This window comes from Lagopus muta, chromosome 2 (genome assembly GCF_023343835.1).
Source record: "Lagopus muta isolate bLagMut1 chromosome 2, bLagMut1 primary, whole genome shotgun sequence".
Taxonomy (NCBI): domain Eukaryota; kingdom Metazoa; phylum Chordata; class Aves; order Galliformes; family Phasianidae; genus Lagopus; species Lagopus muta.
The window spans coordinates 5,962,596-5,976,407 of record NC_064434.1 but is presented as its reverse complement, the minus strand read 5'-3'; the positions used below and the strand labels follow the sequence as shown (position 1 = coordinate 5,976,407).

General features: G+C 56.1%; 1 protein-coding gene across 2 annotated transcripts; it reads right to left on the bottom strand.

Moving 5' to 3' along the window:
• CHRNA2 (cholinergic receptor nicotinic alpha 2 subunit) lies at positions 1 to 3,056 on the bottom strand. 2 transcript variants are annotated; one of them, XM_048937406.1, is made up of 3 exons: positions 2,655 to 3,056; positions 1,279 to 2,368; positions 1 to 745 (listed from the first exon to the last, which is right to left on the bottom strand). In XM_048937406.1, the coding sequence occupies exons 1-3, from the start codon at positions 2,864 to 2,866 to the stop codon at positions 620 to 622; spliced, it is 1,428 nt and encodes a 475-aa protein (XP_048793363.1). In that variant the 5' UTR covers positions 2,867 to 3,056; the 3' UTR covers positions 1 to 619. The 2 variants fall into 2 exon arrangements, with proteins under 2 accessions (XP_048793363.1, XP_048793365.1); XM_048937408.1 differs by having other exon boundaries at positions 2,589 to 2,746.
• Positions 3,057 to 13,812: the final 10,756 nt, after the last annotated feature.

Sequence of the window (13,812 nt, the reverse complement as noted above, 5' to 3'; positions counted from 1 at the left end):
CACGAGTCCTTGAGGATGCATGGAAGATAGAAATTAAAGCTGGGTTGCAGCAGTCATCAAAGCGAGGGGTTGGGGATCTGCTTGTTATCGCAGGTATAGGATAGAGAGGACAATTTGCCCAGGATCCCTGTGCTGACAAACCCACCAGCACACACATGGGTTGCTTGTGCTGATGGGCTTTGCAGAGCAGAGAAGAGCAGAGCCCCTGAGCTGCGTAGTGTGAGCAGGAACTTCTGCCCCTTCCTGCTGTCACAGCCCAAAGCACTGTGTCCTGCCCCACGTTGTGTTGGCTGTGGTCCTGAGGCAGGATGCATCCAGAAGCAGCTGTGATATCCTCTCTTGGAGTCACAACCAGATGTGTCCCTTGGGTTCCAGATGGAACCTGCAGCAGCTGAAGGAAGTGGATGCCTCTTCTAGATCTCTCCATCCCACGTTTTGTTGGTGGAGAGGCTGTGCTGAGCTTTCCTTGAGGCCAGGATGGCCACCACCGTGAGCAGGACAGCAGGAAGCAGGGCACTCCCAGCACACCTTTTGCTTCCCACCACACTGCTGCACATCCCACCCAAGTGACCTCCATGGTCATGATGCTGTGAGAGGTACCCACATTACCCCCTGATCCCTAAATCATCCCTGCCAGGTAGGGTGGGAGGAAGAGCCCCACGGTTCCCAGCAAGCAGACGATGATGAACATCCAGAGGAAGATGCGGTCTATCACCATGGCCACGTACTTCCAGTCCTCCTTCACCTGCCAGGAGGAGAGGGGCTGTGAGCTGTGGGTAGAGGGTGAAGCCTCCAAGGGTTAGGAGATGTCTCAAGCATAAGGTGTGGGGATGGATCTCTACAGGGAGGCTTCTGGGGGCACAGCAAGCCCCACCCAGGTGTTCCCAAATTGTGGGTTGGGGTGCAGGCTCTGAGCTGGGTGACGGATACTGACATTATGTAGAGCAGTGTGGCTGGGAGAGGGGCATCCTGCACCCTGCAGCCTGAGGAACATTGAGCTGACCTGGCAGAACCTGTATTTCATAGAATCATAGAATCATTAAGGTTGGAAAGAGCACTAAGACCATCAAGCCTGACCACGCCTGTAATTGCTGTGACTGCTCTAGGCCATGTTGCTCAGTGCAGCCCTTATTTCCCAGGGGGTGATCATAGATCTCCTGAACTAAGGCCCTCAGCATGCATGGATACAACCAGATATCCCCATCACTGACCCCCATGGAGGGAGCACTGGGTTGGGGAGTCCCCCTTGCCCCCAGCCCTCAGTTGCCCCCCACTCACCGAGAAGTCAGCATCCTCTGCTCGCAGGTGGTCCGCGATGTACTGCACACCCTCCAGGGCCCTCAGGATGCTGGGTGACAGTGTCAGCCCTTGATCAGAGCCCACCTCCTCCCCCTTGAGGGGCACCTGTGGGGCTGGGCCCCCTGATGCTTTGCCCGCTTGGCGTCCACAGCTGTAGCGGCACTGGGTGCCCTGGGATCCCCCTGAGGGCACACGGCTGGGATACGTCTTCTCCTCCTCTTCCTCTTCCTCCTCTTCTTCTTCTTCCTCCTCCTCCTCCTCCTCCCACTTGTCATCCACATCGGTCTCCAGCCAGCAGCGGGAGGTGCTGAGCCTGGTCCCCGGAGGGTCATATTGACCCGTTGTCCCCTCAGCAGGGAGCAGCACAGGGGGTCGCTTCATGAAGAGCCAACGGGGGATGAAGCCCAGGAAGAAGCTACGCACCCAGTGGGGCATGGTGTGGGTGCTGGGGGAGCGGTGGTGCACATTGAGGACAAAAACAGTGATGATGATGGAGAGCGTGACGAAGATCATGGTGAAGAGGAGATACTCGCCAATGAGCGGGATGACCAGAGAGGTGGAGGGGATGATTTCAGTGATGAGCAGCAGGAAGACGGTGAGGGACAGAAGGACGGAGATGCAGAGTGTGATCTTCTCACCGCAGTCGGAGGGCAGGTAGAAGACCAGCACGGTGAGGCAGGAGATGAGCAGGCAGGGGATGATGAGGTTGATGGTGTAGAAGAGCGGGAGGCGGCGGATGACGAAGTAGAAGGTGATGTCTGGGTAGATCTCAGTGCAGCAGTCGTACTTCTTGGAGTTGTACCTGCCAATGGCGTTTATGATGGCCCACTCGCCACTCTCCCAGTAGTCCTTGAGGTCCACGTGGTGTTCCATGTTCTCCAGGTCAATCTTGGCCTTGTCATATGTCCAGGAGCCAAACTTCATCTTGCAGTTCTGCTGGTCGAAGGGGAAGTAGGTGACATCAATGCTGCACGAGCTCTTGTAGATGGCGGGTGGCACCCATTTCACTTTCCCATTGGAGAAGAGGTGGGCCTTTGTCATGTGAGTCACAGCAAACTCCCCGTCGGCACTGTGGGGACAGAGAGGGTGAAGGGTTCCCCTCAGGAAACAGGGGCAGGAGCTCCATCCATTTGGAAGGGGATGGGTTGTGTTGGGATGGGCTGGAGTGGGGTGGGATGGGATAGAATGGGATACAATGGGATGGGATCCGATGGAATGGGATGGGATAGGATGAGCTGGGATGGAATGTCGTGCGATGGGATATGATATTATGGAATGGGATGGGATACCATGGGATGAATGTGATGGAGATGAGGTAGAATGAGAGGACTGGTCCTAGGGATGCATCATCTCACTTGTTGTAGAGCACGATGTCGGGGATCCAGATCATCTCAGAGGGCACCCTGATGGAGGTGACATTGTCAAAGTCCTCCGGGTTCCAGCGCAGCTTGTAGTCACTCCACTCCTGGAAGGAGGCAAGGAGGGCACCAGGTGACCCTGGGTCTGGTGGGACTGAGCTGCCCGATACCATCCCCCTCCTTTTTACTCTCTCCAGCCTGGGCCCCATGGATGGTACAGACTCCTACCTGCTTCAGCCAAACGTTTGTGGTCATCATTTGGTTCTTCTCATCCTGCAGTGGGAAATGGAGAGATGAGAGGAGAAGGACAGAGAAGGTTCATCCCAACACTGCATCAATCCCAATATCACCCTTCTGCTTATCCTGCTCATGCTGCCGAGCTCTGCTGTTCGGTTCCTTAAAGCAACCGACACCAGCGCAAGGTGCAGGAGAAATTGGATATTTGCTCACTAGATGGCAGCAAACAATAGCATATTGTGGCAGCAAGCTCGGAGAAGTTCTGGCGGGTAGACAAGTGCATGTCAGGGATAAATGGGCAGATGGATGGACAGATGAATATATGGATAGATGATGGATTTATCTAGGCTCTGTGTAGCAGATAGTAGATAGGCTATAGATAGTAGGGAGTGTCTGGGTACCCTGCTCTGGGTGACCCTCTGGGGCAGGGAGGGCAGGGGGGAAGACCAGAGGGACCTGGGGGTACCTTCAGTGCCAAGCACCCTGGGGGTCTGGGGGTTTTGTGATGGTAGGTGGGTGGGTGGGTGGATGGATGGATGGATGGATGGATGGATGGATGGATGGATGGATGGATGGATTCATGGATGGATTCATGGATGGATTCATGGATGAATGGACTCATGGATGGATGGATGGATGGATTCATGGATGGATTCATGGATGGATGGATGGACGGACAGATGGGTGTGCGTGACAGTAACAAGCAAGGCATGGATGGAAAAACAAGCCCAGGGATAGCCCTATAGATATAGATGGTGGGAAGATATGAATAGGGATAGAGAGTTGTGCAGTTTTCCTTGATGCTCTCTTGCTTTCAGGGAAAGGGAAAGCTTGGGATGGAGCAATGATGAGCAATGTCCCCTGCTTGTTGGAGGTTTTGTGGAGGCAGGTGGATGGCTTGTCCCCTACTGGGCACAGACAGCAGCATGGAGGGCAGAAGAAATGGCTCAGAGGTCCTAGGATGAAATCCCTGCGTGGACACCTTACCACATCGATCAGCTGTGCTATTGACAGCCCGAACTTCACTATGACCACATCAGAGGTGTTGGGCACTGGCCGTGACCACCGGTTGTAGCCTGTGAAGAGATGCTTGAAGAGACGGTCCTCAGCAAAGCCGTGGGGCTGCTTCTGCTCCCGGGCAGCTGTGGAGACATGCAGCAGGTCTTGCACTACCCTAAAAGGGACTGTGCACATCACAGGACACCCCAAAATAAAAGCGATTATAAATGTCACTCTCTCCCATTCCCTGCAGTGGAGGCTTTCCACTCTGCTTCTTTACTGCTCCATCTCAGTACTGCTTGAGGCAGAGGGCAGGAGCTGCCCCTACAGATCTCTGGGTGAGGATTTGGGGTTCTCTAAACCACTTGGGAAAGGGACATTTCTGGGCATGGAGGTGGGAAGAGGGGAATTGGCCTCTGCAACTGTGCCCTATGCTTGCTGGGCTGTGCAAGCTCAACTTAGCAATGTTAGCTTGGAAGTTGGTGAGAAAATCCTGTTTCTGAATGGCCAAGGGTCACCTCACAGCCCCCTCTATCAGCTCTTACTGGTGTAAACTGGTTGGGCTTTGCAAGCTGGAGGCTGCAGCCAGTGCAGAGCTTGGGACTAGTGCAGACTTCTCAGAGAGCAGCCATTGGGCTCAACTGGAGGATGGAGGAGAGAGATTGAAGGGTGAAGAATGGAGGTTGGAGGATGGAGGATGGGGACTGGAGGAAGGATGGAGGATGGAGAGTGGAGGGTAGAGGGTGGAGAATGGAGGTTGGAGGATGGAGAATGGAGGATGGAGGATGGAAGATGGAGGAGGAAAGTGGAGGGTAGAGGGTGGAGAGTGGAGGGTAGAGGGTGGAGGGTGGAGGTTGGTGGAAGGATGGAGGATGGAGGATGGAGGATGGAGAATGGAGAATGGAGGATGGAGAATGGAGGATGGAGAATGGAGGATGGAGGATGGAGGATGGAGAATGGAGGAGGAAAGTGGAGGGTAGAGGGTGGAGAGTGGAGGGTAGAGGGTGGAGGGTGGAGGTTGGTGGAAGGATGGAGGATAGAGGATGGAGGTAGGAAGATGGAGGATGGAGGGTGAAGAATAGAAGGTGGAGGATGGGAGATAGAGGATGGAAACTCCTTGCTATGTGGAGCAATCACTGGCATTGCTCTCTGGTGCCACCAGCCAGCCCACGTGCTTGTGCTGCATCGCACAGCATCGCTCGCATCTGTCCTTGCTTGCTGCGGAGCCCCATAAATTTCTTCAGTGGAACACTTTACATAGCAAAGCACAGCCAAAAAGGCATTGTATACGGGTGGCTGTGCCCAGCAGCAGGATGGATGTACAGCTCCACAGCTGGCTGGTGCATCCCTGTGCCCTGTGCAAGCTCTCCCCACTGCTCAGCTTGGGGCAGGCAAACCCAGCGAGGGACCCTGGTTTTCTCTTGCTCACTGCTGGGGATTGAGCACTGAGCAGCAGTGGTGTAAGGGAAGGAATGCTGCTGGATGAGGGAAGAAGCAAGATGCCCAGCTCTAGGGAGCTCTTACACTGATGGGTGATTGGGACTCAGGGGAAGGCTGGGCCCAAGGGAAGGGCATTCAGATACCCCAGAGAAAGAAAGGAGAGCCCTTACCTGCCTGGAAGATGGCAAAACACCACACGAGGAGGGGTGTGATGCTGCGGCACGGCCACCCCATGCTCCCTGCAGTGTGAGCCCAGACGTGGGCACGGCGACTCAGTAGGAAAAGCCATCATAGGGCAGCTCCAGCAGGGTGTCCTGTGTGTCCCCACCACCAGCAAGCTCCAGAGGAGCCATGGACAGAGCTGAATAGTGTGGTCAAGCCTTTTGACCAAGATTTCCTGGAAAAACAGCAGAGAGTGGCACTGTCACTGTGATGGCACCCCAGTGCAGTTCTAGGAGGTGGAGTGGTCCCACTCTTCTTACAGCCAACAGAGAAACCAGTTTCTGACTTGTATTGGGGCCAGAGAAAAATGTCTCCAGAACATCCTCTCCTTATTCAGTGGGTGCAGTGTGGGTTGTGGGACTCTTCTGGGGAGCTCCATCTCTTTGCAGCAGCTGGACCCTATGATTTAAAGTCATGGGAATGGGGCAAAGTCAAAGCAGAGTTAAAAACAGATCCCTTGCAGGGGCACTGAGGGTGTGGATGGGCTGACGGTATGCCTTGCTGCAAAACTTCAGAGCACCCAGGAGGAAACATTCCCAAGCCCCCTGCCCATGGGACAGCATGGCAGAGTAGCACAGCACCATCCCTGGAGGGTGCTTTGTTCTAGCTGCTTTTGGGATGCAGCACTGGCAGTGTGGTGATGTGCTGGCAGCATGCCCTGTGCCTCAGGGATGGCCTCAGTGATCCTGTCGGGACCCCTGGGAAAGGCCCTGGGTGCTCTGGGGACATCTGGGGATTGTCTGGAAGCTGGATGTCCACTCATCCATCATCCATCCATCTACACAACCATCCATTCATCCATCCATCCATCCATCCATCCATCCATCCATCCATCCATCCATCCATCCACCATCCACCCATCCATCCATTCATCCATCCATCCATCCATCCATCCATCCATCCATCCATCCATCCATCCATCCATCCATCCATCCATCCATCCCTCTGTCCATCCATCCAATCAACCATCCATGTGTGTGCTCAGATCTCTGCAATGGGAAAATCTTGTGCTCTGCAGCAGTCCCAGACCTCCAGCTCAGGACCCCTCCATGCCCAGCTTGTGCCCTAGCAGCAGCTTCTGCACCCTGGCCAGGCAATTGCCTTATCCCCAAAGCAATGGATCAGTGGATCTTCCCAGCCCAGTGCTGACTTTGGTAAGCGAGGACATCCTTTGAATTCCCACTCAGTCAAACCAAGGAGCCTTCATTAACTTGTCATTGCTGTTTTTTTTTTGCGCAGTTTTCAACTTGTGGCCATGCTGATTAATACAAGGATGGTGGAGGGAGTGGAAAACGGGAGGAGGAACAACGGCCGCTGCGCTGAGATAAAAATTACAGATGTGGCTGAGATATCTAAAAACATGGGACAGAACCAGGCTGCTGGGGAGCTGCTCCTTGAGCTTGATTGCAGAGTGTGACATAAGAGAAAGTTGAGGATTTTTAGGGTTTCTCCCAAGGATAAACGTTGGAGAAGGGAAAAAGGTGCCCAGGCTGATGGGCAGCATTGCAGGGAACAGCTGATGCCTGTCAGGGATGGGGAGTTCTGCAGGGAGCACGAAGCTGGGGATGTGCACGCATGTCTTGAGGTTTGGTTGGGGGCAGGGAAGGTGATAAGGGGACTGCCTGGGGGGCTGCACCCCTAAAAGCACACTGTGTGATATCTGCATCCCCACAGCAGCCCTATCTCCATTGCTGCCACTCCTGCATCCCCATCACTGCCCTTAATGCATCCCCATCCCATCGCTGCCCCTCCTGCATCCCCATCACTGCCCTTAATGCATCCCTGTCCTATTGCTGCTCCTCCTGCATCCCCATCACTGCCCCTCCTGCATCCCCATCACTGCCCCTCCTGCATCCCCATCACTGCCCTTAATGCATCCCTGTCCTATGGCTGCCCCTCCTGCATCCCCATCACTGCCCTTAATTCAGTCCCATCCCATCACTGCCCCTCCTGCGTTCCCATCACTGCACCTCCTGCATCCCCATCGCTACCCTGAATGCATCCCTGTCCTATTGCTGCCCCTCCTGCATCCCCATCACTGCCCCTCCTGAATCTCCATCACCACCCTTAATGCATCCCTATCCCATTGCTGCCCCTCTTGAATCTCCATCACTACCTTTAATGCAGTCCCATCACATTGCTGCCCCTCCTGCATCCCCATCACTGCCCTTAATGCACCCCCATCACTGTCCTTAGTGCATCCCCATCCCTCATCACCCCATGTCCAAACAATTTCCCCGATGGATTTCCCATCTCTTTGTGACACCGAGTGCACTGACCCCTCTGCAGCACTGCCCCGGGGGACATGAAATGCTCACTCGGGCTGTGCCAGGCGCATTTCCCCAGGGCTCCAGCAGCCGCTCAAGGCTGAACCTTGGGATGCCTGCGGGCGATCCCAGCTGAGCCCTCAGCAACCAACGTGCAGTCAGGGCAGCAGCAGGAATAAATAACTTCCAGAGAGCTCGTTGCCTTTTGTGCTCTTCTGCTTTGTTTTAAAGGGAGAGCGAGGGGGATTTTCAGATGGGAACTTCACGTGCAGGTGGGAAACTTTCCCCGCTGCTCCGAGCATTGAGGCAGTGCTCTGCATTTAAAGAGGAGGATTTCCCAGGGAAGAACCGCGTCTCTCCTCCCCACCCAGCCCTGCCCCTTACCTGGAGAGAGGTCTTGTGCTCCGTTCCCTTTGCTGAGCCCACTCACGGGGTGGGGATGCTGTGCCGCGGAGGCTCCGGCGTGCAATGGGCTCCTGTGGAGGATGTTCTGCTGTGCTCAGAGCGGTGACGAAAGGGGAGGAGGGAGGAGGGTGAGCCCAGAGCGCTGCGAGGAGGAGGAGGAGAGGGGAGGAAGGTTTTCTGTGGCCCCCTACTCCCCTTCTTGTCCTCCTGTGTCTGGGTGGGATGTAGGGATGTGCAGCAGGGCAGTGGGGCTGCAGCACGGCGTGGGGCACTGCACTGGGCACTGTGTGGGATCCTGCAATGGGCATTGCATGGGGTATTGCAAGGGACATTGCAAGGGGCATCGTGTGGAGGCACTGCATGGGGCTTTGCAAAGGGCATATTGCATGGGGCATTGCATGGGGTGTTGCAGGGAGACATTGCATGGGGGTAATAGGGTATTGCACGGGGTGCTCCCTGGTGTACTGAGAGGGGCATCGCATGGAGTATTGCATGGGGTGTTATAGGGGAGATTGCATGAAGTTTTCCATAGGCAGTCCAAAGGGCACTGCATGGGGTGTTCCATGCTGTACTGCAGGGGAGTGGAGGCAGCTGCCCCCCATCAGCCCACTCACCCACCTGCCCTGAGCTGGTTTTGAGGCCAAGCTGCTCATGGGCAGCTCTCACAAAATGCTGCCAAGGAGAATGTCACAAAATTGGGAAAGCATCCTGCATCTCCCCCACCCTGCAGGACTAATTTCCCTTCCACCTACAGCCAGACTGAGACGCCCATTGGGTGCAAACAGAGGGATGGGGACAGAGCTTTGACAGGGGGTCTCTCTCCATCTGCAGGGGATGGGAAACCCTGAGCTCATCCTTCTCACCTCCTTCCTGGGCGAAGGCACAGCCCTGACCCAGACCACTCTCCCTCCTTCCTTCCTGCTAGGAAATGTACTGCACAACCTTCCTGCTACTGATGCCCAGCACTGCAATTTCCAGCCCTGGGGGACCTGGAGAACAGTTTGCATCCTTTCCCCTGGGAGGTGAACAAGGAGGCAGAACCAGGCTTGGGGGGCACCAGAATGTGCTTCTCTCCCCATTCTGCAGCCCAATGTTGGACCCCAGCCCACCTGCACGGACTGAAATCGGGGCAGTGGGTGCCACCTCGGGGTGCTGAGCACCCAAAATACCTGAGGAGAGGAGCACTGAAGTGGTGGCATCACCGCTCTGGGTGCTGTCCTTCATTGAGGAAGGAGACAAAGCAGATGTGGCAATAATGCTGACGCCTGGCAGAGAGCAATGCATCTTTATTGTGCTGCCTGCAGCTCCTGGAGATGTGTCACTGCTGCTGCCTGAGGTGTTCCTGTTGCCCAGCCCCAGGGTTGTGCAGTGCACACCTATGGTGTCCCCAGGCTCTGTGATGGTGTGGCCAAGACGTGTCCTCCTTGTGTTTAAACAGACCAGAGTTTTCTGCCTCCAGCTATTTTCCTAATGCCCAACCCTCTGTAGGTTCAGTGCACTCCGGTTGCCAGCTTCAATTTACTGCTGGGCTGCTTGTATTCATCTCCCATAGCTCCAATCCAGCACTTCTCTGCCTGTGTGTGTGCAGCCACTCCAACCCCATCCCCATCCCCATCCCCATCCCCATCCCCATCCCCATCCCCATCCCCATCCCCATCCCCATCCCCATCCCCATCCCCATCCCCATCCCCATCCCCATCCCCATCCCCATCCCCATCCCCATCCCCATCCCCATCCCCATCTCATCCCATCCCATCCCCATCCCATCCCAATCTCCATGCCCATCCTCATGCTCATCCCCATCCAATCCCCATCCCCAACCCCATCACCATCCATGCCCCAGAGAAGACGGCGATCATTTGTAGAAAGGAACAGCATGGATGAAGACGGGCATGACGTTTGGATTTTTGGGGTTGCACACAGTAATCCTCGGGGCTTCCTTCCAGCTTGAGATATTCCATGTTTCTCAGATTTTGGCTGATTTTGGCTGGCTGCAAACGGTTGCATGGGCATAGCATGTTCAGGGAGAAGCAAAGGGGCTCAGAGTTCTGCTGGAGAAGGAAGGAGCCTGCAGCAGGGAGTGCACGCAGTGCCATGGGGCTCTGCAAGATAAATGCATTAAATACTCGGGGTGATGGGCATCATGTGGATGAGGACTTGCACAGCAGGCTGCAGCCCTCAACCCCGCCCAGCACCCAGCTTGCTCTGCAAATGCCCTCTGCAAAAGGACTCCTTGAAAGCAATACAGCATGAGTACAAAGCAGCATCCTACCAGCAAGCGAGGCTGTACGGAGGGCAGAGGCAGAGCTCAGCCCGTATCCTATGGCTGGGCAGCAGCAGCACGGGTGGCCGAGCGCTGCAGGCGGAGGCTCAGCTCATCCTGGAGGCGCTGGGAGGAGGCGTCGAGGACGTGGGCAAGGTGGGAGGTGAGATTCAGCACGTGGGCCACCAGGCGGATGTCCTTGCGCAGCCTGTGGGTTCAGGGCAGGGACATGGGTGGGTATCAATGGCAGGAGATGGCTGAGCCTCCAAATCCTATGGGTTTGGGCAAGGGATACGTGTCTGGATGTTAATGACATGGAGTGTGGTTTAGGGGCATGGTGGTGATGGGTTGGGCTTGATCTCGGAGGTCTTTTCCAATCTTGATGATTTTCTAACCTTCATGATTCTCTCATTCTGTTTGGAAAGGATATGGTGGCAGAGCCTCCAGACCCAACGTGTGGATATCAGTGGCATGGTACATGGTCAGTGGGCATGGTGGGAATGGGTTGGGTTGGACTTGGTGATCTTAGAGATCTTTCCCAACCTTAGTTATTCTACGATTCTATGTGAGTGACAGGGGATGGGGGAGCTACAAATGCTATGGGTTGGAGGCAGGGACACATGCATGGCATGAGATGATTGAGCCAACAAAACCTGAGGGTTCAGGCAAGGGATAAATGTCTAGATATCAGTGGCATGAGACATGGTGGGGATGGACCAACGGCTGGACTTGATGACCTTGGAGGTCTGTTGAACACCCAGTGATTCTACGATTCTGTATCAATGGTGTGGGGTGATGGGGCCTCCATACCCCACCTGAGTCCCACCAACCAACCACATGTGCTCACTGACAGCACTGAGCATCCTTAGGGCCACGCAGAGCAGCACTCTGGCCTGGTTGCCCGTAACGCCCACCTGTGCAATTTGGGGTGATGCTTCCTCTTACCCCCATCACCTGCAGGGAGCATCTCCCCTGCCTCTCCCCTACCAGAGACCTCCAGATTTCAGAACTCCCCAAGAACCATTCCTTTCTCCACGCTCATAAGGACAGATGGCTGTTGGGATTTGGGGTGCTGCTCACTTACTTCTCCCTCTTCTCCACCACCTGCGGGTGATCGCTCTGAGCCATGTGAGCCTCCAGCTCCCTGCGCACGTTGTCCAGGCTCTCCCCAAATTCCTGGTTGGCCCCACGGATTGCAGGCAGTGCCTCATTGATCACATCCTGGTACCGGGGTTGGGGTTCCTCCAGCACCGCCGCCGCCTCCACATCCTGCAGCGTGGCCCTGTTCTGCTGCAGAAGGCTCTGCAGGTGCTCCAGCTCCTCACGGGATGCAAGATGGGATGGCACACGGGGTGGACCGCAAGGGTTTGGGGCATGGAAAGTGATGCCACAGCGCTCAGGGTCCCCAGGAGGGTCCTGCTGGGGGGTGGCACGAGGGAGCAGGGCGCACAGCCCCACCAGCAGGCAGCAGGCCCACGGGACCATGGTGTCCTATGGGGAGAGGTGGGCGTCAGCACCCCGCAGTGGGGCTGGGATGCTCTTGGGGTCCCTTCTGCATCCCACCAGGGACCCTCAGATTTCATTTTGCAAACAGCAAAATCCCTCAGGGACACTTCTTTTCCTATAAGGGATGGCAAACTTTTTGGCTGCTGGGATTTAGGATCTGGGGGATGCTATGTGCCAAAATGCAAAGGGGGGGAAACTGAGGCACAAGGGGGCTGGAGCTGATCCTGCCTCTCCAACTCCCCTCCATGCAGGAGAGAGGGGCCGCGGTGGGGAGCAGCAGACAGCTCGGCTCTTCCAAAACCAACGCTGGAAACCAGTGGAAACCGCTGGCAGCGGGGCTGGAGGGGCGGAGACCAAAGCAAAGCGCCCTGAAGCGTTGGGGAAGGACCGGAGATGCCATTCAGAGACCGCAGCGCCGTGGCACCCGGCCCTGCCATGAACTGGCTGGGTCTCAGCACAGCGTCTGCTGGCACAGAGAGCCGGGCTCCATCCTGGCCAAAGCCAGCAAAACTCTTCTTTTCCTCTCCTTCCTCCCCAAAATGCTTTCGGATTTTTGCTTTGGGGAACTCACTGCCTGTCAGGGGTCCAGGCTTTGCCAGAAGCTGGGTAAGGAGCTTTTATCCGGGTGGGGCACGGGTGGGTGGGGGGCACTGAGCAAAGCAACTGGATGCCCATAGCTGGGAAAAGCACAGCTCACGGGTGCTCAGATCCCACCCAGAACAATTCTTCCCCCCAACCCAAAGAAATTCCCACCCTCCCCAGCCCCCAAGCAGGGAATGGCCCCTGGTCCCCATGCACTTTGTTTGCAACGCTGCAATAACCCCCCTTCCCCAGCATACACTCTACAACCCCCCCCTTTGTTCCAGCATTTCAACCCCACTGTTCATTTTGCAGTTGGGGAAACTGAGGCACCAGGGGTGGCACTGCTCCCTTCCCACCCCCCATAGCCCCCATCCCACTCACTGCAAGGCGAGACGATGGTCCTGCAGTGGGATCTGTGCTCTGGAGGCTGGGCCAGCCCACGCACATGTGCACACGCATGTGCACACACACACTGTGCTCAGCACTGAGCGGGCCAAGCTTTCAGGTCTGGAGTGGGATGTATGGGGTCGTGCAGCCCCCCAGAGGGGGATCCGTGTGTATTACAAAGCTGGGAGGGGTACAGCTGTGAGCAACATGGCCAGACAGTGTGCACACGTGTGCACGCATGTGCTAAGCGTGTGGATGTGCTCAGTGTGCACACATGTGACTGATGGGGCATACGGTGCTTTCTGTGCGTGCTTGTGTGAATGTGTCTGCAAGCTTGTGCATGCAGACCTGCATTTCTGTGTGTGTTTGTATACATGTGCATGCAGATATGCATGTTTGTGTGCGTGTGCACATGCATGCAGGTGTGCAGGTGTGTATGCGTGTATGTGCAGGTGTGTATGCACGTATGGGTGCATACGTGTGTAAACCCGAGGGGTGCAGCAGGAGCCGAAATGGCTGCAGGACCTCCTTGTTAATGCCCCCCAAAATGTAACGTAGGGCAAAAGCCAACAGATTTGGGCACTCGTGAGGACCTGGCAGACCGCTACCCCAAAACCACGGGGTATCAGGGGTCCCACAGCCCCGAGAGGGCGGTGGTGGGGCCGAGGAGCGTTCTCATGTCGGGATGTCCCCCGGAAGGACACACCTATGGGTGAGCGTGCCTGTGCTGAGTGCCGGAGGGAGCGGGCCGGCGGCGCTAGGACCTGCGCGGCGCTGCTGGGAGGGGGCGTGGTCACAGGGCAGGGGGCGCGGCCTAAAGCATCGAGGGGCGTGGTTATGGGAAGGG

Bases quoted from the DNA above. Each gene is read 5' to 3' on its own strand.
- CHRNA2 (XM_048937406.1), bottom strand. From the start codon at position 2,866: ATGGGGCCCAGGCTGGAGAGAGTAAAAAGGAGGGGGATGGTATCGGGC. The intron at 2,369-2,654 runs GTGAGATGATGC...CTGTCCCCACAG, and splicing joins GACATCGTGCTCTACAACAA to TGCCGACGGGGAGTTTGCTG. The intron at 746-1,278 runs GTGAGTGGGGGG...TCCTCCTGGCAG, and splicing joins CAGAGGATGCTGACTTCTCG to GTGAAGGAGGACTGGAAGTA.